The sequence below is a fragment of the Canis aureus genome, chromosome 19, assembly GCF_053574225.1.
Source record: "Canis aureus isolate CA01 chromosome 19, VMU_Caureus_v.1.0, whole genome shotgun sequence".
Taxonomy (NCBI): Eukaryota; Metazoa; Chordata; class Mammalia; order Carnivora; family Canidae; genus Canis; species Canis aureus.
In genome coordinates this window covers 42,349,417-42,376,459 of record NC_135629.1, presented here as the reverse complement: position 1 = coordinate 42,376,459, position 27,043 = coordinate 42,349,417, and the positions used below count along the sequence as shown (strand labels likewise).

At 37.6% G+C, this 27,043-nt stretch overlaps 1 protein-coding gene across 4 annotated transcripts in view; it reads right to left on the bottom strand.

The window, feature by feature from the left end:
* The window catches only part of SMARCC1 (SWI/SNF related BAF chromatin remodeling complex subunit C1), a 173,930-nt gene that overhangs the window by 122,037 nt on the left and 24,850 nt on the right, over positions 1 to 27,043 (bottom strand). For 3 of the 4 annotated variants that reach the window (XM_077859077.1, XM_077859078.1, XM_077859080.1), the window contains exons 3-6: positions 21,316 to 21,401; positions 12,341 to 12,422; positions 10,482 to 10,574; positions 6,232 to 6,301 (exon numbers count right to left, since the gene is read on the bottom strand). In XM_077859077.1, coding sequence (XP_077715203.1) covers positions 6,232 to 6,301; positions 10,482 to 10,574; positions 12,341 to 12,422; positions 21,316 to 21,401 — 331 coding nt within the window. The remainder of the gene's footprint in view (positions 1 to 6,231; positions 6,302 to 10,481; positions 10,575 to 12,340; positions 12,423 to 21,315; positions 21,402 to 27,043) is intronic. The other variant, XM_077859079.1, reaches the window with a different exon arrangement.

Here is a 27,043-nt window from a genome sequence, read left to right as displayed (position 1 = left end):
TGTAATTTTATTTGACAATAAAGAAAATAATGTATAGGAAGTAACATCAGCAAAGTAACATTACAGGAGGCCCCAGACCTTACTCCACCAGAGACACTGACTTAACATCAATATACCATCTAAAAAGTCTTCATGAGAACTCTAAAAGCCAGTTAAGGAGTTGTAGTACTTCAGGCAAGCTCAAAGTCAAGAACAGCTACATTGAAACGGTAAGAAAAGCCTTTTTTTTTTTTTTTTTTTTAAGAAAAGCCATTTCATGTCAACCACAACAGCAATTCTCTCAAGCCAGCAGAGCTCAGCAGGATCAGGAAGAAAAGTTCAGCTTGCAGCTTCTCCGTTGGGCTACAAAGAGAAGAGTGAATGTGCATCCAATATCCCAAATTATTGAGGCTGTCTGAGGGATTGGTTTGCCTCACCTGACTTAGAGCACTAATGGAACTGACATATTTTGGATGTGTGGTGGTCAATGAGAACAAAAGAAATCTTAGCGACTTATTGTAGTACTAGAGAACCAGTAATGCCATAGACAGAGGCTGAGTCAACTGGCTATGATCAGGAGAAAGCATCCAGATCACAATTTCTCCACTGGTAGGGAGAAAAAGAAGTGAAACAAACATCCTATGTTCTGGCATTTCTGAGGGCTGCCCAAGGGACAGGTTTCTGTCTCAAACGACTCAAAGTGCTGATGGGGAACCAGCATTCTTTGGAAGCCTAGGCACCACAACTCAAATGAGAGCTCAGTGGCTCCTTGCAATGATAGAGAATTTGTGGGAAAGCTGAGAGACACAGGGAAAGCAAGATATTAGAAGCCCATGAAAGAGAAATCCGCAAACCTCTTTACACCCATAAACACACAGAAGATGCATCCTCAGAAACCTTTGAAAGATGCCTAGAATCTCCAGCTGAGCTGACTGGTGAAGGTCTTCCCCTGTACAAAGTCAGACCATAAAGACCAGGAGAGGCAGCTCTTCTTTTAAATGCCCAAAACACAGTAGAAAATAAGATACACAAAGAGAAAGGGGAAATGACCTAATCAAAGGAATAAAATTAATCTCAAAAACTGACCTTAAAAAAACAAATATAAATTACCCGATAAATACAAAATAATCCTTTTTTTAAAAAAAAAAAAAAAAAGTAGGCTCCACACCCAGCATGAAGCCCAACTCAGGGCTTGAACTCATAACCCTGACATCATGACCTGAGATCAAGAGTTGGACACTTGCTAACTGAGCCACCCAAGCCCCCAAAATAATCATTTTATTTTTTTTAATTTTTTAAAAAAATTTTTAAATAATCATTTTAAATGAAAAACCAACGAGTCAACAGCAATCAAAAAAAAAAAAAATCAAGAGAAATTTTAAAAATCCAAAACAAACACAAAAGAATATAACATACCAAAATTTGTGGGATGCAGCGAAAGCAATTCTAAGAGGGAAGGTCATGGTGATAAATGCCTACCTCAAGAAACAAGAAAAAAATCTCAAATACACAGCCCAACTTTATTCCTCAAGGAACTAGAAAGAGAAGAACAAATGAAGCCCAAAGTTAGTAGAAAGAAGGAAATATCAAAAATCAGATCAGAAATAAATGAAATAGATATTAAAAAGGCAATAGAAAAGCAATAAAACCAAGAGCTGGTTATTTAAAAAATATAAACAAAATTGACTCATCAAGGAAAAAAAGGGCCCAAACCAATAAAATCAGACATGAAAAAGATATTACAACTGATATCACAGAAATAAAAAGGAACTTCTAAGTAGCTGTAAGAAACTACTACGAATAACTAAACACCAACAAACTGTACAACTTAGAAGAAACAGATGAATTCCTAGAAACAACCTTCCAAGACTAAATCATGAACAATTAGAGAATCTGAAACAGACTGATTACTAGTACGGAGACGGAATCAGTAACTTAAAAACCCCCTACACACAGCAGTCCCAGTCCAGATGGCTTCAGTAGTGAATTCTATCAAATATTCCAAAAAGATTTAATACTAATCCTTTTCAAACTCTTCCAAAATATAAAAGGAATACTTCCAAACTTACAAGGCCAGCATTATCCAGACACCAAAACCAGACGAAAATGCCAAGAAAAAAAAAAAAAAAAATACAGGCCAATATCCCTGATCAACACAGATGCAAAAATCCTCAAGCAAATATTATCAAACCAAATTCAATAATACATTAAAAAGATCATACATCATGACAACTAGGCTTATTCCAGAGATGCAAGGATGGTTTAACACCAGCAAATCAATCAGAGATACACCACATTAACAAAATCAAGGACAAAAATCATATGATCACCTCTAGAGATGCAGAAAAAAAATCTGAGAAAGTTCAACATCCACTTGTGAATAAAAACTCTTGACAGAGTGGTACAGAGGGTACATACCTCAACATAATAAAGGCCATATATGACAAGCCCACAGCTAACATCTATTTAATGGTGAAAAATTGAAAGATTTTCATCTAAGATCAGAAACAAGACAAGGATATCCACTTTCACCATTTTTATTCAACACAGTACTGGAAGTCCTAGCCACAGCAATTAGGTAAGAAAAGGAAATAAAAGGCATCCAAATCGGAAAAGAAGTGAAACTATCACCATTTGCAGAATTCACGCTACTATATTTAGAAAATCCTAAAGACTGCACCAAAAAAAAGTTTTAGAATAAATGAATTCACTGAAGTTGTAGAATATGAAATTGGTATACAGAAATTAAAATAATGGTTTTAAAGAGACTCAATGCACTACAAAAGAACACATTAAAGGACTAAACAAAATTAGGAAAGTGATGCATGGAACAGTAACAGAATATCAACAGTGATAGAAAGTATAAAAAAGAATTTTAAAAATTCTGGAATTAATGAATAGAATATCTGAACTGAAAAATCCACTAAAGAGTTCAAAATCAGATTTGACCAATCAGAAGAAAGAATCAGAACTCAATACTGAAAGATTGACATTTGAAATTCCCAAGTCAGATGAACAAAAAGAATGAAGATAAGAAAATCTAAGGGACATAGGCACTCATCTAAATAAATATTGTAAGTAATATTTAGTCTTCCTCTTCTAATGAATATCTTGATTTTTTAAAATTCTCTTCATTTACTTTCATCTCTGAGGAAATACATATTCTTTCTGCTAAAATCAGTAATTCAACTCGCGTTCTTAAACCAATCCTCCTATCCCTTCTAGGTTTCAACTCTATTATGTGCTTCAGTTTACTTTTGCTACACCCAGAAACACACAATAAAACCAAATCTTGAAAGACAAAAGTCAGGCCACCTGCTGTGTGGCATCCTCCACTTTCTTTTCCCGGTCATACATTCTGAGAAATTGGTGATCTTCCACCAACTCTACAACTTACTCTCACTTGCAAGTTACCAAAATTTCATTCTCAAAGGTTACATATTATTTCTTACTGACAAATCCAAATGCCTTGTCTCAGGCCTCACTTTTCTTTGTAGAACAGTCCCATTGCCAACCTCCTGCATTTAAAAATGCTTTCTATAGGGCGCCTGGGTGACTTAGTCCGTTAAGCATCTGCCTTCAGCTCAAGTCATGATCTCAAGATCCTGAGAGATTGAGCACCACTTCAGGTTCCCTGCTCAGCAGGCAGTTTCTCCCTCTCTCTCTCTGCCCCTCTTCATCACTTCTGTTCTCTTTCATTCTCTCTTACTCACTCTCTCTCAAATAAATAAAATCTTTGCAAAAAATTAAGTAAAATAAAATGCTTCCCTTCTTTCCCCCATGACTTTTAAGATATGGACCACCCTTGGCTTGCCATCTAATTTCCTTTGCTCTCCTGATAAATATATTTATCTAATGACACGACTTTCCTTCACTCAGTAATTTATCTCAGAACATCTCAAAGGGTCTTGCTCTCTGACCAGTTTCCTTCTATCATATATCCCAGAAATCAGCTCCCAGGCAAATTTACCTAATACAGCCACAGTTACACATATCTGTTCATCAAATTCATCAATATTATCTACCATCACTTTTATCCATCTAATAAAAACACAACTCTTTACACCAGAGCTTTGTCCTCTCACCTACCTACTCTTCTCTCCCACTACCGTGAGATACATAGCCAAACCGCTGTTTCCTTTCCATCAAAGTTCATAATTGATTACCTCTATGGTTTTGCTTATTTTGCACCCTCTTCTAGCATGCCATACCCAAAATCTTACCAATAAATCAAGACCCATTAAATATCACCTTTTATTTTAAATTCTGACTAATATTCATTAAAGGTATACTGCATTTTCGAGGGTTTTACAACACAGCTTCTAATGTGTGTGTGGCTGGTACTGTTATCATCTATATACTTACCTGAAATATGTGCTTGTAAAGAGCCTAGCATAAGGTTTTGGTGAGAGTCAACATTTACCTGATAGTTATTCTAAGGTATATTGTACACAGTGTGCAGAATGTCTTATATTTTTTAAAAGGCCTTCAATATATTAAAAGTTAAATTTAAATGCTATCTCCTAATAACTGCCCTAGCTACTCATAATACCAAGCAAGCATTAGTATGCAGTAAACAAGGATGTATTAAACAAAGGAAAAAAATAAAACTAGCACCAGTAAGGAATCCCTAAGTAGCTAGATGTAACAATTATAAAAGGCAATTTTTCTCAAAAAGCGCACATGCTAAAAGTTTTATATCGGCCTTATTAGAGAACAAAGCCTGCAACAGAAATCAGTATTCTAACATCACAGCTATCCACCACTCCCATCTAGTGGACACCAGTTGCTATTACCTAACGGGAAAATAGGCCGAGAAACAACCAGTTAAATACTAAAGGCAGGGTAAAGTTTCTCACTTTATAAAAGCATAATATTCACAGAGCTGAGATTTTTTACTATAACAAATAAAATCAAACCTGTAGCTATCAAACTGATGATAAAAAGACCTAAATGTAAGAGCTAAAACTGTAAAACTCTTAGACAAGTTGTAAAATTTATTCACTCTGGATAAGGCCATGGTTTCTTAGCTTTGACACCACGCAAAAGCAATCAAGCAACCACACAAACCTAACCTAACATCCATTCTATCATTGTTTTCAATATCTGTAGGATCTGTAGCAATGTCCTACTTCCATTCTTGACATTATTTGTTCTTTTTCTCTTGCTTTATCTGCAGCACGATCTGAATAGCCTTATTGATCTTTTCTGAGAACCATTTCTGTTAATGTTGAGCACTTTGTTCCTATATATTTGCCACAAAATTAATTTTCACTCTTAATTATTTCCTTCTTTTAGCTTTAGTTTGCTGTTATTTTTCCAAACTCTTGAGAAAGATGTATGCATCACTGATTTTTTCAGTCTATCTTCTTCCCTAACATACACATTTAAAGATACAAATTTCCTTCTGGGTATAGTTTCAGCTATACAAAATTTAACATTCTTGTACTTATTATTCATTTTATAATTGTTCCATTCCAAAGATTTTCTATTTCCATTGTAATTTCTTCTTTGACCCATGGATTACCTGGAAATATATTTCTTAAACAGGGATTGTCTGCTAATCTCTATTATTAACTTCTTGCATAAATGCACTAGTCAGAAAAAAGTACTCAGCATGGGGTAATAACCAACTCAAATTTAATATGATTTAGCTTCTTATATAGATGTCCTACGGGATATGCTACGTTAACCAAAAGACTTGATCCCTTACAGGAGATCTATTTCTCAAATTAATTTGGTTATTCTATGAATTCATACTTTCTTTCTCAACAAATCAGTTTCTGTAGCTCTACAGAACTCTGGCCACTGACAAAATTAACCTACAGGATGGAAGAGCTAAAGTTCAGAATCTGAACCATTATAAATTCACCAAACTGAAATACTGCTGAGGAGCCCCATTCAGTTAGCCAGTAAGCCCATCTTCTCCAAACATGTTCTTTCAATTTTGCCATGTCTCCTAATTTTCAGAACACAAGCTACACAGGAAACATTAAAAAGTTATTACATAAGGCATATCTAAACTTAACCAATAAAAAAAGAAATCAAAGTCCAATGATCAGAAAGTTGGACATCACAGAATTAGTTTGCTTAGCCCAATTCAGCAAAATATTAGAAAAGACACAAATAACCTGTGCAAGTGTTTTAATACTTGAAAGTCTCTTTTTCAAAATGCTGGTTATATATTGTTTAAATCTCTGATAAAACTCAAAATCTAATGAAGTAGGAGTTCATAACAAAAAATTAACTTACCATCCTCTTGTGAGGAAGGATATGGATAAATGTGGTGGGAAGCTTTTGACTTCTCATCAGTAAAAGTCCCCTGGAAAGCAAATGAACATAAGAGTGAAGCAATGGCAAACAAACTATGCACTGCCAGATGCAAACTGCTTAAGAATCATAAAGGCATTACTTTATTACTTAGGCATTTTAAGAGTATAATATTTTTGTTATTTTTAGTCAAGGAAAATAATTATTTTTTTTTAATTTTTATTTATTTATGATAGTCACACAGAGAGAGAGAGAGAGAGAGAGAGAGGCAGAGACACAGGCAGATGGAGAAGCAGGCTCCATGCACCGGGAGCCCGACGTGGGATTCGATCCCGGGTCTCCAGGATCGCGCCCTGGGCCAAAGGCAGGCGCCAAACCGCTGCGCCACCCAGGGATCCCAAGGAAAATAATTATTAATGAGAACAATTAAAATGTAAATTATCTATAGATACAGTTTATATTGTTGCATAGAAAAATAATACAAGTACCTCTTGCTAATTCTCAATATATCTCTAGGAAACCTTATCAGTAATAGGAGTATTTCTAATTCTAAAAAGTTACTCCAGGAGATCTCTGGGTGGCTCGGCAGTTTAGCGCCTGCCTTCGGCCCAGGATGTGATCCTGGAGTCCCAGAATCAAGTCCCACATCAGACTCCCTGCATGGACCCTGCTTCTCCCTCTGCCTGTGTCTCTGCCTCTCTCTCTCTCTCTCTCTCTCTTCTCTGTGTCTCTCATGAATAAATTTTTTTAAATCTTTAAAAAATTAAAAATTAAAAAAAAAGTTACTCCAACGTCATCATAAATTATCACAATTATCTGAAGTGAATCAATTCAGATTTTTGACCATGACATACACATACAGGATGGACATTTGACTTGTCTCTAGCATGTATATACACTACTATTGTTTTAAGTCAATTTTAGAATAGTGGATGACATAAATACTAAACTTAGGTCTAGCTAGACCACAACTAAACTACTGCATACAATCTAGATTATGATTTGGAAGCTGTTTTTTTATTTTTTTTTAAATTTTTTTTTTAATTTTTATTTATTTATGATAGTCACAGAGAGAGAGAGAGGCGCAGAGACACAGGCAGAGGGAGAAGCAGGCTCCATGCACCGGGAGCCCGACGTGGGATTCGATCCCGGGTCTCCAGGATCACGCCCCGGGCCAAAGACAGGCGCCAAACAGCTGCGCCACCCGGGGATCCCGGAAGCTGTTTTTTTAAAAGACTGATTATTTATTTATCTATCTGAGAGAGAGTGCACACAGGCAAGGGGAGGGAGAAGGACAAGCAGACTCCATGCTGAGCTCTGAGTCCAACACAGGGCTCAATCTCAGGATCCCAAGATCATGACCCGAGCAAAAATCGAGAGTCAGATGCTTAATCGACTGAGCTACCCAGGCACCTCTTTGAAAGCCACTTAGATTAAAAAAAAAAAAAAGTGTTCATTCTAGAAACCATAAGAATGAGGACAAGTCTTAAAAATCAGGCGTAAAAAAGGATCTTTAGCATCTTAATGTATTTCTTAATTTTTATTTTGGCAATGAATATTTACTAATTATTACAATCAGTAAAACACAACAATGCTATTTCCAACGGGAAAGAAATTCCAAAATTCTAAAATTTAGGGCTATCTAAAGATGAACTGGGGGTATCTGGGTGGCTCAAGTCAGTTAAGCGTCTGCCTTCAGCTTGGGTCATGATTACAGGGTCCTAGGATGGAGCCCTATATCAGGCTCCCTGCTCAGTGGGGAGTCTGCTTCTCCCTCACCCTCTGGCCCTCCTCTCAGCTCATGCTTTATGTTCATTCTCTCTCAAATAAATAAATAAATAAATAAATAAATAAATATTTTTTAAAGAAGGTGAATTAACTATAATAAAGCAAATATAATTAAAATAAATACTTATAAATCATTTTAAGTAGTTTGGGCACACTTCTGAATAATCACAAGACGCTAAAAATGGGAGGTCAACATCTAACGAGTATGAGGCAAAAGTCAGAGGAGCACAGTGTTTGTGATCGTGACCTCTAGAGTCCATCAGGCGACCTGGGTTTGAACTTCAGCTCTATCATTTTCTACTTGGGTGATATAAGTATTTTAAGTTTTTTCTGTGCTTCAGTGTCTTCTGTGAAAGAGTGGTAATAATACCTATTTCACAAGAATTGTTACAATTTAGCAATGAGCTAAGAATAGTGACAGGTACACTGTTAAGTACTCAAACAATGGAGTTATCAATGCATTTTAAATGTTTGAGCTAAGGCCTAATCATCAGTATTCACTAAATCATTAGCTTATGGTCTCTTCCCTATGATTCTATGAAACCAGGAAGATCCTTCTATATCCCTCTATACATTATCCCTAGAACACAAGCACTAAGCCAGACTTTTTAAGAAAAACAAGAACTAAATGTTCAGTATTAACTGTAAGAAAATATATAAGCTTCTCCCAGGATAACTCTGTAGCAATAAGAGTAGGTAATTTCAGCTGAAGTTAGGAGCCAGCAGGTTAATTTGTTCCATTTCTGCTTTCTATCACTCCACACATAATTAAATTACACTTGACAGCCCCTCCAATAAACAGTCCAGAAGAGAAAGGAGAGTTAAGTGACTGGTTCAAAGGCAAAATGCTGGTGGAACAAGGAAGTAAACTTGAGACTGCCTGATCTGACAGCACAATTCTATTACCTTTCTCTTCCGAAAGGATGTTTTATATAAGAAAAGCACTGTACTAAATCTCCAAAAGTAAGCAGTACAAGAAATCCTTGCTTTAGAAACTTGGATGATATTTTAGAATTACTGAAACATAATACAACTGGCAATCTCTCTTAGAGAAGAAAAGAGAAGATATTTCAAGAGGCTTCTCAACTAATCCTGAGGATTAGTAAAACTCCATAACTCAAATGACGTTGTTTCAGAAAATTATCTTCTACCGAGATCTCCTCAACTAGTTTACCACAATACGGGGTTGCTTATAGTTCAGACACATGTAGCCACAAACCTACATGCAGTAAATACCAAAGGTCTCAATCTAAAATGAGGTTAGAGGAGGAAGAGAAAGATGTCTGAAGATAGCACTGGTACATGTGAATCAAGACAAAGTAAGCTTTTGGGAAAATAAAATTTTCCAGTCCATATATATAATAAATACAAAACATATCACTGGAGTGGCAAGGGAAGATAGGTTTACTTGAAACAACTCCTACCAACAACTGTGCCATCAACTTCTATTTTGTTTGACTTTGTGACTGCAGTGATGCTGACCACACTCTCTTCAAATTACGTAAGTGCAGGGACACCTGGATGGTTCAGTCTGTTAGGCATCCAACTCTCGATTTTAGCTTAGGTTATGATCTCAGGGTTTTTTGTTTTTTTCTTTAAGATTTTATTTGTTATTATTCATGACAGACACAGAGAGACAGAGGCAGAGACACAGGCAGAGGGAGAAGCAGGGTCCATGCAGGGAGCCCGATGCGGGACTCGACCCCAGGTCCCCAGGATCACACCCCTGGCCGAAGGCAGCACTAAACCACTGGGCCAACGGGGCTGCCCTGATCTCAGGGTTTGTTTGTTTGTTTGTTTGTTTGTTTAATTTTTTTTTATTTATTTATGATAGTCACACAGAGAGAGAGAGAGAGAGGCAGAGACATAGACGAGGGAAAAGCAGGCTCCATGCACAGGGAGCCCGATGTGGGATTCGATCCCGGGTCTCCAGGATCACGCCCTGGGCCAAAGGCAGGCGCTAAACCGCTGCGCCACCCAGGGATCCCTGATCTCAGGGTTTTGAGATCAAGCCCCACATTGGACTCTGCACTCAGTGGGGAGTCTGCTTGAGAGTCTTGCTCTCTCCCCCATCCCCCTGTGTTCACTCATGCAGTTCTCTCTAAAATAAATAAATCTTTAAAAAATAAATTACAGAAGACTATAAATTCATACCTGTGACTATTAAATGCTAATTCTACATATGTGGATTAAATCACCACATTATACACCTTAAACTTACACAATGTTAGGTATCAATTATATCTCAACAATGCTAAGGGGGAAAATGCTACTCTAGGATAAAAATTGGAGGTGAATGGACAGAAAAAACTTGGTACTGTAAGAACCCAAAGAGAAATCACTTTCATTCAATGCAGATATACACAGAAACTAAAAGATATTATGATTGAGATTTGTAAGAAACTTACTACTACACAATTTTCTGATGTGATCATGTCTATTACCTGATGTCGTTTGATAATATCTTTCAATTTGTTAGCCAACTTCAGATCAATGTCTGGAATGAGGTAGATGTTGGGTCTGGTCAGACAATTGCTCTAAGGAAGAAAAAACAGATTTTGAAATTCTTTTGGTTTTGAAATGATGTCACATTAATGAATTACCCTAATGGCCAAAGTCGACAAAGACATAATGCTTAAAATGGGGAATATGTTGTTGAATATAAACTGTATAGACTGTAGGAGCTCATCTCAATATAAAACCTAGGTATCCAGCAGGCCATTAGGCCATTAATGCCATCCCCAGATCCATTTCTCTGCAGTTAAGTACAGCAGGACAAAACATAATATTCAGAATTATGACTTAAAGAAATTCATTGTATTTTTCATTAAGTTATCACATTAACATATTGATACTCATATAGCCATTCTTACCTGAATTGATCTTAACAGTCCAAATCTAATGTAGTGTTTTCACCTACACCTTTTATTGGCAGTGATTAGGGGGAGGGGTGGAGCCCAGGGGAATGAACATTTTGCCTTATTATGTAAGTTGCTTAAAAAATAAAGGCTGTGGATTATAGCTTTTTTTCCCATCTAAAACTTACAAATAGCAATGGTTAAAACATGATTAAAACTATTATATTATATTATATTATATTATATTATATTATATTATATTATATTATATTATAAAAATCCTCAAGGGATCCCTGGGTAGCACAGCAGTTTAGCGCCTGCCTTTGGCCCAGGGTGCGATCCTGGAGACCCAGGATCGAATCCCACATCGGGCTCCCGGTGCATGGAGCCTGCTTCTCCCTCTGCCTATGTCTCTGCCTCTCTCTCTCTCTCTCTCTCTCTGTGTGTGTGACTATCATAAATAAATAAAAATTAAAAAAAAAAAAATCTCCTCAAATCACCAAAAATCAGTGAACCAACAACAAAAAAAAGTATTTCACTAGCTAGCTAGTTTATAAGACAAATCTCTGGCATCAAGTTAATGATAATACCTAGCTGAATTTCTGCCAGCTGTCTCCCCCCAGGAAGGCTAATTTAGTGATTAAAAATTGCCATCAATAAAATACTAAGAAAGAAAAGAATATTAAGTTCTCTCTTACAGGTTATATCTCGTTGGAGAGAAGTAAGATCTATAATTATGGTACAACCATGAAACAAATCCTGGAAAAAAAAGAACATATAAAAGAGTGACCAGTAGTAGATTGAGAGTGTTTATAGTAAATATGAAAGATTCAAATAATGGATTAGGAGAAATAAAGAAAATATCAGGGTGCCTGGGCAGCTCAGTTAAAGATCCAACGCAGTCTCAGGTCATGATCTCAGGGTCAGAGATCAAGCCCCATAAGATTCTTTCCCTCATCCTCTGCCCCTCTCCCCACACTGTCTGTCTCTCTCTAAAAAAAAAAAGAAAAAAAGAGGGGATCCCTGGTGGCTCAGCGGTTTGGTGCCTGCCTTCGGCCCAGGGCATGACCCTGGAGTCCCGGGATCAAGTCCCACATCGGGCTCCCTGCATGGAGTCTGCTTCTCCCTCTGCCTGTGTCTCTGCCTCTCTATCTCATGAATAAATAAATAAAATCTTTAAAAAAAAAAAAAAAATATATATATATATATATATATATATATAAAAGAAAAAGAAAGAAAGTATATTTCACCAGAAGTTTAGGATCAATATTCTATAAATAACAAGTTTTACTCAACTTTATAGCTCTAATACCCAAAAACTCATAAAAATAATAGATTTCAGAAAATTTTTCCTCCTTTGATCTTCTGGCAGTGCAATAAAGCCAATCTTAGAAGTGAAAGTATATTAAAAGGAAAAAAATTAATAATTTAACTTTCTCAGTTACCTGCACCAAAGTTTTTTCAATGTTCATAAACATTTCAACATTCCGATCCATTCGAGATGGATTCTGTAGATCAAACCTCCGCCTAAAGAAAAGAAAACCATGTGTCTTAATGTGTCTTCTACTTTAAACAGAAGTGAAAGCTTAGTTTTAACACTCAAATCAAACAAATTGCAAAGATTTAAAAATTAAAACAGCACTCTACAAAACATATGGGGGTTATTTATAAGAAAGCAAAAAAAAAAGAAAAGAAAGCAGAGTCAACATCTTCATTAAATGTTAAATATTATGACATTAAGATCCGCTCCAGTCAAAATGAAGTACCAATTCCATGAAGTTTCCTATTTTCCTTAAATCTAAGATATTTTACACCATACAGGCAAGTAGTCCACTGATCCAAAGGCAGTAAGAACTACTATACCATTCTTTAAGTATAAGAAAAGTTTACTTTATACATGCTTAAAAGCCATGTGTTCAAGTTCATCAGTGCCTGTGCTCTTTGAACCTACTATTGTCCTAAATCTGGTAAATTCATCCATTTACCTTTTCACTCTCTCCAATGTCTTTTTATGTAAGCACTCAAGCATCACATTCTAATGCTGTCTGCCTATCCTTGCTCACTTCCATATAATTAAATCTTAACAAATTTGAATGCTTTTCTCCAAATTTTTTATTCAACACTCTGATTTTGCTGCATTTTTAATTCCACAGAAAGCATATACTACTCAGTGATTTAGAGTGTGGGCTGTGGAGTCAAACTGTTCTGGGTTCTAATCTTGACCTCATTTCCGTCTATATAGTCAGGAGTGATTTACTAATCCAAGGATCAATTCCTTCACGAGTACCACAGCCTGTTACAGGTTTTTGTGAAGGTCAAATGAGGTATGTACGTAAAGGCCTTCAGACAGTATGCTTAGTCTGTAAGTGATCAATAAATGTTAACTATGGTTATAATAGGTTTTTTTGGTTAGTTTTAGGGAGTTTTCTTATTTATTTATTCATTTTGAGAGAGAGCCAAGGGAAGGGGTAGATGGAGAGGGAAAGAGAAAGAATCCTCAAAGAGATTCCCTGTTGAGCATGGAGCACGATGCAGGGCTCCATGAGATGCAGGACCCTGAGATCATGACCTAAGCTGAAATCAAGAAGCAGCCACTTAACCAACTGAGCCACCCAGGCTCCCCTATGGTTATAATATTTTTAAATCATTACTACCATGTGCTAGCTAGGATTAAGCAGTCCAAGTCCAGAGCTTATGCTCTACCTCTCAGGTTATCCTGTTTTAACCTGAAAATGCTTCCCCACCTCCAATGGTTCTTCCAAACTCTGCAGCCTCTCCAGTATGTCACTACCTAGGCTTGATACTATCACCTCCAGGGTCTGCCACAAGCCACTTCCCCTATGAAGCCATTTTTGTCTTCCGTGCACACTAATGTTATAGCCCCACAACAGAATCACCTTGTTGGTAAGACATCTCATTAGATGCCTTGAGGGCAAAACAAAACAAAAAAACAAAAACAAAAACAAAAATAGATGCCTTGAGGGCAAAGACCAGGTTTTTTGAAAATTACCCTATGTAGCGGGGATCCCCGGGTGGCTCAGCAGTTTAGCACCTGCCTTTGGCCCAGGGCGTGATCCCGGAGTCCCAGGATCAAGTCCCATGTCGGGCTCCCGGCATGGAGCCCGCTTCTCCCTCTGCCTGTGTCTCTGCCTCTCTCCTCTCTCTATGACTACCATGAATAAATAATAAAAAATATTAAAAAAAAAAAATTTATCCTATGTAGCACCAATAGTTAACAGAATGTGTGGCTTTAGGGGCACCTAGGTGGCTCAGTTGGCTAAGCGTCTAACTCTTGATTTTGGCTCAGATCAGGAGCTCAGGTTTGTGAGACTGAGCCCCGTGTCCTGAGATTGGGCCCTGTGTCAGGCTCTGTGCTTAAGATTCTTCTCTCCCCCTCTCCCTCTGCCCTATTTCTCTCTTAAAAAAAAAAAAGAAAAAAAAAAAGTGTGGTTTTATAAAGAAAATAGGAAATTATTACTTATTATGACTGAGGTCTAATATTTATTATGACTTTTTCATTAGCATGCTAGGACAAGACTGAAATGTTTTCTGCAAAATTTCAATTCAGAAATTAAGGAAAGTATCCACTAAAACACAGAAATAGGTAATTTGTAATAAAACTAGTTACAGCTTCAAAAATAGCATTTACATGTAAGGAGGACCTTTGTCCCAAGTAACCATATCTTGACGTAACCTTGATACATAGAACTTTTCCTTAAATCCCATTTACTGGGTTGTTTAGTATCCTTCTTTCCTCACTTCTAAGGAAAGGATCAGTCAGAAATTTCAAGCAGTTTCAATTAACTGGCAGAACAAAATAACGTGTGAAGAACCAAGACAACCCTATTAGGATAGACAGGCTTTCATTGGTTCTTTCTGCACAATAAAAGGAGAGAGATGTAAGGAGGGGTAACTCTTTCACAGGCTTCTGATAAAAGAACTATATCCAGAAATGTCTCACTTCAGAACTCCTCACATAAGCCTTTACTCATATTAGTCATGAACAAACTGCTTCCTTAATAAATGATTCAGATAATGAGGCTGAAGAGAATTATCTCTCCCAGAAATCTGAGAAATAGTCTGAAAGTAGTCACTGAACAAATTAAAATAAGGTTGCCTGGATTTACCTGCAAATAAAGATTAAAAGCTAAATGGATCTGGTAACAGAGAATCAAGAATTTATTCTGCCTTTCTGATTACTCATGGGTTAAATTTCTCAGTATTCTAGCTAATAAATAAAGTAGGGATGAGAGAGTAACAGTCTTTTACAAAGAATTACCTAAAAAAACAATAAGAACCTATATTATACATTAGAATAATTACTTTCAAATTTTTCAAAATTTGAACATTACCACTTGGTCAAGTTGTAATGATAGCATGATTCTAAGCACTGAACATCAACACTGGTCTATTACAACCAGAAACCACCGGACACTGTATGCCTCGAGAGGGAAGAATACAACACTGTCTTTGAAGTACTGTTGATGGAGAAAAAAAAAAAAAAACTAAACTAAATCGAACTAAGCCTCTAGATCCACCTACCTCTTTACTACTAATTTAAAGGACTATGTTAAATGATATCTTAGGGAACATATTCACAAAATCTAGAACACAGAAACTTCTACAAGACAACTTGTTTTGTAAAAAAAAAAAAAAATAACTTGTAAGGATGATAAAGGGGGGAAGAGAGAAAGAAGGAAAACTATTAATTTTCTTTTCTTCTTTTTAAGGTGAGGGAGGGGCAGAGGGAGAGAGAGAGAATCTTTTTTTTAAAGATTTTATTTATTTATTAATGAGACACACACACACAGAGGCAGAGACACAGGCAGAGGGAGAAGCAGACTCCATGCAAGGAGCCCGACGTGCGACTTGATCCTGGGACTACAGGATCACACCCTGGGCCGAAGGCAGGCACTAAACTGCTGAGCCACCCAGGGATCCCCAAGAGAGAGAGAATCTGAAGCCGGGTCCCTGATCTCATAACTCTGAGATCATGACCTGAGCCAAAATCCTAACCTATTAAACCACTCAGGTGACACAATTTTCTGAAAGAGACTTAGACACATCAACCAAATGCCATGTATGAATCTTGCTTGAACATTGATGAATATAAATTAATATAAAAATATAAACTAATATAATAAATATAAATTAATATAAAAACCACCCGTGAGATAATGAGGGAAGCCTGAACACTAAGCGGGTATTTAATAACACTGAAAAATGATTGGTAATTTTCTTAGTTGTGATAATAGTACTGTTATAATGCTTTTTTAAAAATCCTATGCTGGGGAGCCTAGCAGGCTCAACTGGTTAGGTGCCTGACTCTGGATCTCAGCTCAAGTCTTGATCTAAGGATCAGGAGTTCGGGGATCCCTGGGTGGCGCAGCGGTTTAGTGCCTGCCTTTGGCCCAGGGCGTGATCCTGGAGACCTGGGATCGAGTCCCACATCGGGCTCCCGGTGCGTGGAGCCTGCTTCTCCCTCTGCCTCTGCCTCTCTCTCTCTCTCTGTGACTATCATAAATAAATAAAAATTAAAAAAAAAAAAAAAAAGGATCAGGAGTTCAAGCTCTGCATTGGGCTTCACATTGGGAGCCCAATATTAAGAAAAAAAAAAAAAGACCTATGCTTTTTAGGAGTACCTGACTGGCTCAGTCAGTATAGCATGTGATTCTTTTTTCTTTTTTTTTTTTTAGCATGTGATTCTTGATCTCAGGGCTGTGAGTTCAAGCCCCACCGTGGAGAGAGATTACCTAAAGAAAAAAATCCTATAAGGCACCAGGATGGCTGTTGGTTAAGCATCCAACTTAATTTCAGCTCAGATTATGAACTCAAGAGTTGTAAGACTGAGCCCTGCATCAGTGTGAGCCTGCTTAGGATTCTCTCTCCCTCTCTGACCCTCCCCCCCACAAAAAAACTTATGCTTTCAAAAAAACATTTGGAAGCAATAGTGAAACATTTACATATGAAATATAAAGTTAAAGGTGCAAGAAGGTAGTAAATAGCAGTTCATTATATTATTCTCTCTGCTTTTAAGTTTATATTTTCCATAATAAACTAAAATAGTTTGCCAAAAAATGATTTAATAACATGACAGATTAAAGCCTTCCTTCAGCAATATGCTATGTAAAGCAAAAAAAGTATTTAAAATATATGGATATTAAGAACTGAAATGGGGCGCCTAGGTGGCTTAGTCAAGCATCAGACTCTTGGTTTCAGCTGGGGTGGTAATCTCAGGGTCACAAAATCAAAGCCTGTGTCAGACTCTGTGCTCAGCACAGCATCTGCTGGAGATTCTCATTTTCCCTCTCCCCTTTGCCCCTCCCCCTGCTCATGCTCTAAATTAATTGATTAATTAAAAAGAAAAGTTGAAATAAAGTCAGGTAAATATGGTATAACCTTCAGTTGAAAGATTTAATCTGACTTATTTTGAAATTACCAAGAGTATTTTAAAAAGCTTTACTTTATACAATATGGAAAAAAAGCTCAAACCTACTCATAAGAGAAATGCAAATTAAAACTAAAATGATAAAACCTTTTTAAATCTTAATGCAGCCCTATAGGAAGAGACACAAATGAACCTTTGGTCATTTAAGATATAAATATGAGGGGTGCCTGGATAGCTCAGTCAGCTGGGTATCTACCTTCAGCTCGGGTCATGATCTTGGGGCCCGTGGGATCACATGGTCAGGCTCCCTTGCTCCCTGGGGAGCCTACTTCTCCCTCTGAATTGCCTCCCACTCCTGCGCTCCCTCCATCCTTCCCTCTCTCTCTCAAACAAAGAAAAAAAGAAATAAAGAAAATGTAAATATGAGCTCTCCGCTGACAACTTATTAATTAATGAGTCTTCTGCTTTGTTTTCCTCTGGCAATCTGCGGGGCAGCCTTTCAATCTAAGGCAATACTATCTGTCAAAAGGACCTTCATTAGCTTTATTGCTCTAATTCTGTAACTCTTGGGGCTATAGTTAACGAAGTTCTCTTCTCATCTTCAGCTACATGTAGAAAAAAAGTCTGAATAAAAATAATGGACAATGGATCCTGGAGAATAAGTTTAATTTCTGGTAAAGTGGTACGAAGGGCTCCAAAAGCAAACTTGGAAAAGGCAAAAGACAAAATGCACCGAGCTTGGGCACCTGGGTTATCTCGGTGGGTTAAGTGTCTGCCTTCAGCTCAGGTCATGATCCCAGGATCCTGGGACTGAGCCCCACATTGGACTCCTTGCTCAGTGGGGAATCTGCTTCTCCTTGTCCTTCTACCCTTCCACCCTGCTTGTGCTCTTTCTCACTCATGCGCTCTCTTTCTCACAAATAAATTTTTTTAAAAATTTTTTAAGTATTCAAGTGATTCTTAAAGTTCAAAAGCAACTACAAGAGACTTATTGTGGTAATATCCAAAAAAAAAAACAAAAATCAAAAGGAGACTTTGAAGGTAGAGAATAAAAGCTGAACCACCAAGTGTTAAGGTAGAAAGAAAAGTAGCTCTGAGCTTGTCTGCAAGAAATAAATGTCAGCAGCAAATCGTGTCACAGGAAAATATAAAAAACCACTTCTCACATTAAGACAAGTCCTAGGGGATCCCTGGGTGGCTTAGCAGTTTAGCGCCTGCCTTTGGCCCAGGGCATGGTCCTGCAGTCCCAGTATGAGTCCTGCATCAGGCTTCCTGCATGAAGCCTGCTTCTCCCTCTGCCTGCGTCTCTGCCTCTCTCTCTCTCTCTCTCTCTCTCTCTCTCTGTGTCTGTCATGAATAAATAAATAAAATCTAAAAAAAAAAAAAAAAAAATCCTGAACTTTATGTTAACTAAGTCTAATTCACCATTGCCAAGCATAACTAAAAAAACACAAAATATTTCCAATCATTAATCTCTTTAAAAGACGTAAAATAGGATGATAATACACAGTAATATATGTAGAACTGTAAGAATAAATAGGATTCTTAGTCTCCATGAAGACACTGTCATTTACCGAGTTGAATTTGGCTATAATCTCTCCTTCAGGAAATGTTTTTAGATTTCCATACTATGTCCAAATCCCCCTGGTTCGGTATCCCTCAGTTACATACAACTATACATGAAATTAGCCCAAAGTTTTATCCTTTATGAAAATCTATAGGGGCGCCTGGGTGGCTCAGTGGTTGAGTACCTGCCTTTGGCTCTGGTCGTGATTCCGGGGCCTGGGGACCCTGCTTCTCTTTCTGCCTATGTCTCTGCCTCTCTCTCTCTCATGAAGAAGTGAAAAAGAAAGAAGAAAGAAGAAAGAAGAAGAAAGAAGAAGGAAGAAGGAAGAAGGAAGAAGAAGAAAAGAAAGAAAACCTGCAAATACGGCACTCACTTCTGACTATTTAGAGACATCCAAAAAGATCATATTCAAACACTCTGGAATCTTAATCTATACTGTCTGTTGAATGTTCCCATTCAATCTCATAAATGATACTCCAGCTTGACATCAAAGAAAGAAAGAAAGAGAAAGAAAGAAAAGAAAGAAAAGAAAGAAAGAAAGAAAGAAAGAAAGAAAGAAAGAAAGAAAGAAAGAAAGAAAGAAAGAATCAAACAGAAACAAGAGAAAAAAGAACGTTTAGCCACAAGAAGGAAAAAGTAAAGTTTGAAATTAGACTGTGAGGTTAACTAGAGAACACAAACTAGGTTAAGGATAACAGGCGACTATTCAGACATCCAAACAGGTGGGTGGTTATTTTTATTTTTTATTTTTTTTAAGTCTCCTTTACTTCTTTTTTGGCCTCTCTTTTAATTTAAAGACATCTTATTTTACATGTCCTTCTTCTAAAGCACCTTAAATCCTTTCACCTAAAATTACATTGTCCTAGCACACAAAGCAAGTTCCGTAACATGGTGACTTAGAAGTCATTTCACTTTGAGACTGTCCTTGAGTCCAGGTTAGATGTAGGACACAGTCTGAACAAGAAAATTAGAGAGTTCCATGTGGGAATCTAACAGTAGGGTACAAATCATATCTGAGAGTAGTCAGACACGCTGTCAATTCTAGTTCAGGAACACCCTATAAGAGTCACAATACCACAGCCAGAAGCAGAGCTGCAAAACAGAAAGCTATCTCTCATGACAACACTCTCATGCTCATTCCATCAATTAATCAATATCTGTTCAACACCCATCCACATATAAAAAGTTCAGCAAATACACAAAGTCTATTATCAACTTGCTATTCACTGAAAATAAGTCATTTACTTACAAACTTGTCCCATTTATCATTATGAGTATTTATATTTCCTGGCTATAAAGTATTGGATTAGCTTAGTACCCAAATTACATGAATATTCTCCTAGAAAGATGTTAATATAGAACTTCATAGACAAAACTAAAACCACTGAACGACTTCGAGTCCATTCCCTCCAACATCCCCTCATAACCCCTTGCACATTAAGGGACTCCCCACCATCCTTGAACTCCAGAACCATCATCATAAAACATTCACTAGTCTCAGCAGCTTCCCACACAGAGATGGCAGAAAACCCAGAGTTCAAGAAAGAGAAGAAAGAAAGCACCGAGAGAAGACAAGAAAAGGGAAAGAGAAGAGTGAAGGGAAAAAGCTACATTGCAGGAGAGCAGCAAGGACTCTACTCCTAGCTGCACCACCACGCACTTAACGGTCTGTGCTCCTGAGCTGGACTTCTTTCATCTACGTCCTAAGGAGAGTATGCTAGATATTTCTCATTCTGAAGGCCTGGCTCACCAGAACACCTAAACTGCTATCTTCAAGAACATAAGTTCACAATACAATTTATGTATTTCTATTACCTAGATACAAACATATATGAGAAATAACTTGCCTAATAAATGGAACAGTTGTTCAGTATATTTCCTGGATGTAAGCACAAAGAAAATTAGAAAACCAGATAAAACTTCTACTTTGCACATTATAATGTGCCTTTAGAATTCTCTAACATCGGGGGATTCCTGGGTGGCTCAGCGGTTTAGTGCCTGCCTTCAGCCCAGGGCATGATCCTGGAGTCCTGGGATCGAGTCCCACGTCGGGCTCCCTGCATGGAGCCTGCTTCTCCCTCTGCCTGTGTCTCTGCCTCTCTCTCCCTCTCTCTGTGTATCTCATGAATAAATAAATAAAATCTTAAAAAAAAAAAAAAGAATTCTCTAACATCATACAAAGATAAAAGAGGATTTAACGTTAAATAATTTAAATATCAAAATAATAATAATTATTATTATTATTTAAATATCACATCAAAACATATAAACAGGGACGCCTGGGTGGCTCAGCAGTTGAGTTTCTAACTCTGGCCCAGGGCATGATCCTGGAGTTCCAGGATCGAGTCCCACATCGGGCTCCCAGCATGGAGCCTGCTTCTCCCCCTGCCTATGTCTCTGCCTTTCTCTCTCATGAATAAATAAAATCTTTAAAAACAAAACATATAAAAAACACAAAAACTTACCATCCTTGTTCATTTTTATACTTGTAAGCAGCCCCAAGAATGTGACACAAGGTTCCTCCAGCTTTGAAATCCATGAAACATTTTGCCTAAAAATGATACAAGTTACACATGAGAAAAAGTAAAGTTCTGACACAATGTTTGAATTCAAAGTTTTACAAACTCAAAAGACATAAACAGCTGCTAACTTAACCTCCTTAAATACTTTCTGGAACCAAATAAGGTATGAAGAAATTTTTTCAAAAGTGGATTAAAAAAATTTTAATTCAACTAACATATTACTCTTTAAGTAAATGGCTTCTGAAAAACAAGATTTTAAAAAGATAATTCAAAATGCTTCAGCAGGAAACACTAATCGACAGAATACTGATATACTACAAACTCCACTGGTAAATTTAAAATGTGATTTTTAAAATATATAAAATTCCAGTAAGAACATTTCCTACAATATGATTTTCCTGCAGAGTAAGAATTATTAGTATACATTTGAGTTTTTTCCCAATTTAGGTCCCTGACTTTAAATTACTCAAAAATTGGAAATCTTGCAATAATATTTTAATGACCAAAAAACACAGCGTAACTACAAATTATGTGTAAAATTAAGCTAAAGTCTGTGCAACAACTTGAAAGAGATGTGCACTTTATGGATTATAAAAGTAACACTCAAATAAATCAAATGCTGCATGACTTCTATATTATGGAAGTTAAAAGTTTCATATAAACTGATCATCAAACAGGCTAGTAGGTAAAAGTACTAGAATTACAGCATGCAGGGATCCCTGGGTGTCCCAGCGGTTTAGCGCCTGCCTTCGGCCCAGGGCATGATCCTGGAGACCTGGGATCGAGTCCCACATCAGGCTCCGTGCATGGAGCCCGCTTTACCCTCTGCCTATGTCTTGCCTCTTTGCCTCTCTCTCTTTCTCTGTGTCTCTCACGAATAAATAAAATCTTTTAAAAAATAGCAATAAGTAAATACATACATATATACATACATAGGTTTGAGGGGTGCACCTGGGTGGCTAGTTTATAAAGCATCTGCCTTGGGCTCAAGTCATGACCTCAAGGTCATGGGATTGAGCCCCACAGCAGGCTCCCTGCTCAGCAGGGAGTCTGCTTCTCCCTTTGTCCTTCCCCACTTCACACTCTCTCTCTTAAACAAATAAAATCTTTTAAAAAATAAAAATAAATATTCAAATAAATACATAGGTTTGAGTTCCTAATTTCTTGCCCAACACTATCCCTAGTACACCTCAAACGTTACATGACATATTCCTAAACATATACATCTAGGTGCAATTCTTACTACTAACAACATGTTATTTATTTGAGAAAATACACAAGTTATTACAATTTTATAGTGGTGGCACCTTAGAATAATGTGCTAGTAGGTACCTACAAAGAGTAGAATCAAAGAGTTCTACTAGCCTTCCCTGAACCCCCAGAGACTGAACTAAAATGTTCTCTCCAACCACACATGCATATCACTACTGTGCACATGCAAACCACTCAAAGCATAATACTGAAACGACTGGTTTATACACTGATGTGTAATAGGACTCCTTGAGGACAGGAGCAGTGTCCTATTCGGGTCTTTAACATCAATATGCAACAGAGTTCCTGACAACATAGATAATCTGTAAAATTTTTCTCAATCGTTGAAGTATACTAAAATCATTTAAAAATTCATAGCCGTGTTACATATTGATCAGACCAGAACAATAAAACACCTAAACACATAATTTTAGATTAAGGTCAATTTCTAGACAGGTAGTAAATTTGAGAAATCATTTTCAGATACATGCTGAAGACAGACACAGTGACTTTATCCACCACGACAGGGACAAGTGATGACTGAAGAAGTCAAAACCGAGACCTCCAATTTTCCAGGGGTAACATCTGAATAAAGGGAAAGAAAGAGGGAAAGCAGGAACTCTTCAAGGGCACTAGTTCTAGTAATGAAGTGCAAAAAGGAAAACAAATCCATAAAGATGTGGCAGAAAAAAACCAAAACAGGACACTCACCAGACATCAAGGATTCTTAGAGCTTGGGTGGGAGTGGATTTGGGACTCTGGTCCTAATAACAAGCTCATTATCAAAATCATCCAGATAAAAAAGCAGTAGATCAGAGTCAGGGGACAGCAAGTTGGAGGCAGAAACAAGAGCTTTTGCAGGGACACCCACCAGGCCCTGACTGTATCCTCCCCTCATCCAACCCTCAACTATCCCCACCCTGAAGAGGCTTGCCCTAACACTAGATATAACGCAAATACAAGAGTTCGTGTTCTTAGACATTCTCTGAAGGAGTAGCATGGATTGTTCCTTGTAAATTCCTCGAATGGTATTGAAAAACTTAAGGAATAAAATGGCAAAGAAAATACCAAAACTTGAGCTTTCCAGAGCCAGCAAAGTGCTGCTTTGCCTGAGTTATCTCAGCAGCTACACACCCCAATCAGAGACTGGGGATCAAGGACAGCTCTAACAGCCTGCTTCTATTCCCAGCTGTGTGACTACACTGCTTTTGATAAGCTGTTCTATCTCTGATTAACTAATTTGGAAAATTAATCTAGTCTTATTCTGGATGTACATAAGTGGTCTCAACCTACCTAATTATAGACCACCTAAAATTCTGCTGAGTTGATGAGACCCAAAAAAGATAAATCTAACTGCAATACTTAAAAGTGCTTAAAATTTGTACCATAGTGTCCTTATTTCTTTGGTTTATTAATTTGTCTTAACTGGAAAAAAGGAGGAGGATATATACTTATGCACATAGAACATACACATCTATAATGCTGTGTTCTGGTCTATTTAATCAGCATGATAGTGCAAGAAAATAAATGTGAGAACGTGAATAAAGGAACAGAAACTGAGTGTGTCCAAGACACCAAGAGTGTTCACAGAAAATCACGACATCATCTTCACACCTTGAAAAGGAATGGGAGGGACTCCTGGATGGATCAGGAGGTTGAGAGTCTGCCTTTGGCTCGGAGGTGATCCCTGGGTCCCAGGATCAAGTCCCGCATCAGGCTCTCTGCAAGGAGCCTGCTTCTCTCCCTGCCTGTGTCTCTGCCTCTCTGTTTCTAATGAATAAATAAATAAAATCTCTTTAAAAAAAAAAAAAGAAAAGAAAAGGAATGGGAAATGGGGATCCCTGGGTGGCTCAATGGTTAAGCGCCTGTCTTCGGCCTAGAGCATGATCCTGGAGTTCTGGGATCAAGTCCCACATCGGGCTCAGTGCATGGAGTCTACTTCTTCCCCCCACCTATGTCTCTGCCTCTCTCTCTCTCTGTCTCTCATGAATAAATAGATAAAATCTAATAAAAAAAAAAAGATTAAAAAAAAAGGAATGGGAAAAAAGGCACATCGCTTAGACTCCAGAAAGAACCTCTTTACCTCACAAAATATGAGAATCAAATATTCTGTACATTTCTCTGTATACTTTAACTGCTTTGGAATTCAAATAGTGCTTTCGATAAATTTTTCCCAATGTTATTAATAAAAGATACTGTAGGGCAGCCCGGGTGGCTCAGCAGTTTAGCGCCTCCTTCAGCCCAAGGTGTGATCCTGGAGACCCGGGATCCAGTCCCATGTCGGGCTCCCTGCATGGAGCCTGCTTCTCCCTCTGCCTGTGTCTCTGCCTCTCCCTCTCTCTCTCTCATGAATAAATAAATAAAATCTTAAAAAAAAAAATTAAAAATTAAAATAAAAGAAACTGTTAATAGCCTTATAATTAGCACCTCTAATCATAGGTAATTATTGCTGTAGTGCTCCTATTCTTGGGGAGAACAAAAAGTATTACCATTACTATTGATTACTGAGAATTTATTTATTTTTTTTAATTTTATTTATTTATTCATGAGAGACACACACAAAGAGAGAGAGAGAGGCAGAGACACAGGCAGAGGGAGAAGCAGGCTTCATGCAGGGAGCCCGACATGGGACTCGATCCCAGGTCTCCAGGATCATGCCCTGGGCCGAAGGCAGGCACTAAACCGCTGGGCCACCCGGGCTGCCCCAATTACTGAGAATTTAAATTTACCATGAGGCACTGTATATACATCAGTGACAACTTGTTATTTATCAGAAAAAAAAAGAAATGTACAAGTCATGGCAATTTTTTAGTGTTGGCATTTTAAATGAGAATAATGTGCTTCATTTACTCCTCACAACAATACCAAAGCTGACTCTTTTCATGCCATTGTACAGATGAAAAAGTATTGCCAGCTCCAACAATATGACAGGCTGAATATCCAGAAAGCCCTACTACTTCAAATATATGTTAGACAAAATATAACAAACGTTATTTTAAACATACAGCTGGATTTCTAGGAAGAAAGCAAAACCCTAGGTACAAAAATGAAAGATGGAAAAAAAAAATCTAAAAGTCAAAATGGCAGTCTTCTAAGATTAAAAAAAACACACACACACACACACACTAGGGTGACATGGGGTCAGATAATGAGACTAAACAGGCAAGTAATGACAGCATTGACAAAGGATAGGGTTTCACTGTCTATACAGGACAGGAAATAAGACTACAGACCAAACAAGGGAGTACACTTCATAACTAAGGCCATCACCTACCACACATGCATGGATAGCCAGGGCTATCAAGAGGTTGCAGTAGGGAAAGAATGAGCTAGAAAAAAATACCTGCCAGCAAAGAGGATAACAAGCTTCCATCTCAAGATAATTTGAGTTTGGAACTTAACTAACCACTCAGATAGGAACCCCATGACAAATTAACACAAGAACTGGTCCTATGTTCAGCAGGTCTTCTGGAGTGCCTTAAAGAGCAAATTCTCAGCCCAGGCCAACAGAATCCCCAGGTAAAATTCCACTGAAGGAAGTGCTGCCATTCCAAAATTCAAATATACAGAAATCTCAAATTATGTTTTAAGTCAACAGAAAAAACAAATAGAATCCTAACATTTCATATAAAAGAAAAAATGATAAGACCTGTACAATGAGAATATGTAAGATGATTAAAGACACTAAGGAGGGATCCCTGGGTGGCGCAGCGGTTTGGCGCCTGCCTTTGGCCCAGGGCGCGATCCTAGAGACCCGGGATCGAATCCCACGTCGGGCTCCCGGTGCATGGAGCCTGCTTCTCCCTCTGCCTATGTCTCTGCCTCTCTCTCTCTCTCTGTGTGACTATCAAAAATAAATAAAAATTAAAAAAATAATAATAAAAAAAAAATAAAGACACTAAGGAGAAAGATTTGAAAAATATATACATATAACTCCTATCACACGTACCGTTCACTGAAACTAAAAGCACAACTGTCAGGCTATATAACAAATTAAAAAATTACACATAGAAGAATACAGTTTAAAATTTATTTGTGAAGGATTGGAAATTGTGAAGGATATAAATCTCTAGCTTCAAGAATCAGTTTTTGGGTTTTTTTAAGATTTATTTGAAACTGCATGCACGCAAGCAGGGGGAGCAACAGAGTGAAGGGAGAAAGAGAATCTTTGAGCCAAGACGACTGCCCACTAGGCTCAGAGCCCACGGCAGGACTCACTCCCAGGACCCTGAGATCATAACCTAGGCCGAAATCAAGAGTCAGATGCCTAACAAACTAAGCCACCCAGACGCCCCAAGAAATATATCAGTTCTGAGGAATAAATTAAAAATACATAATAGAACCTACAGCTAGACACACTGTAGTCCAACTGCGTAACAGCAAAGAAAAAAGAGATTTTAAAAGAAACCAGAAGGAAAGA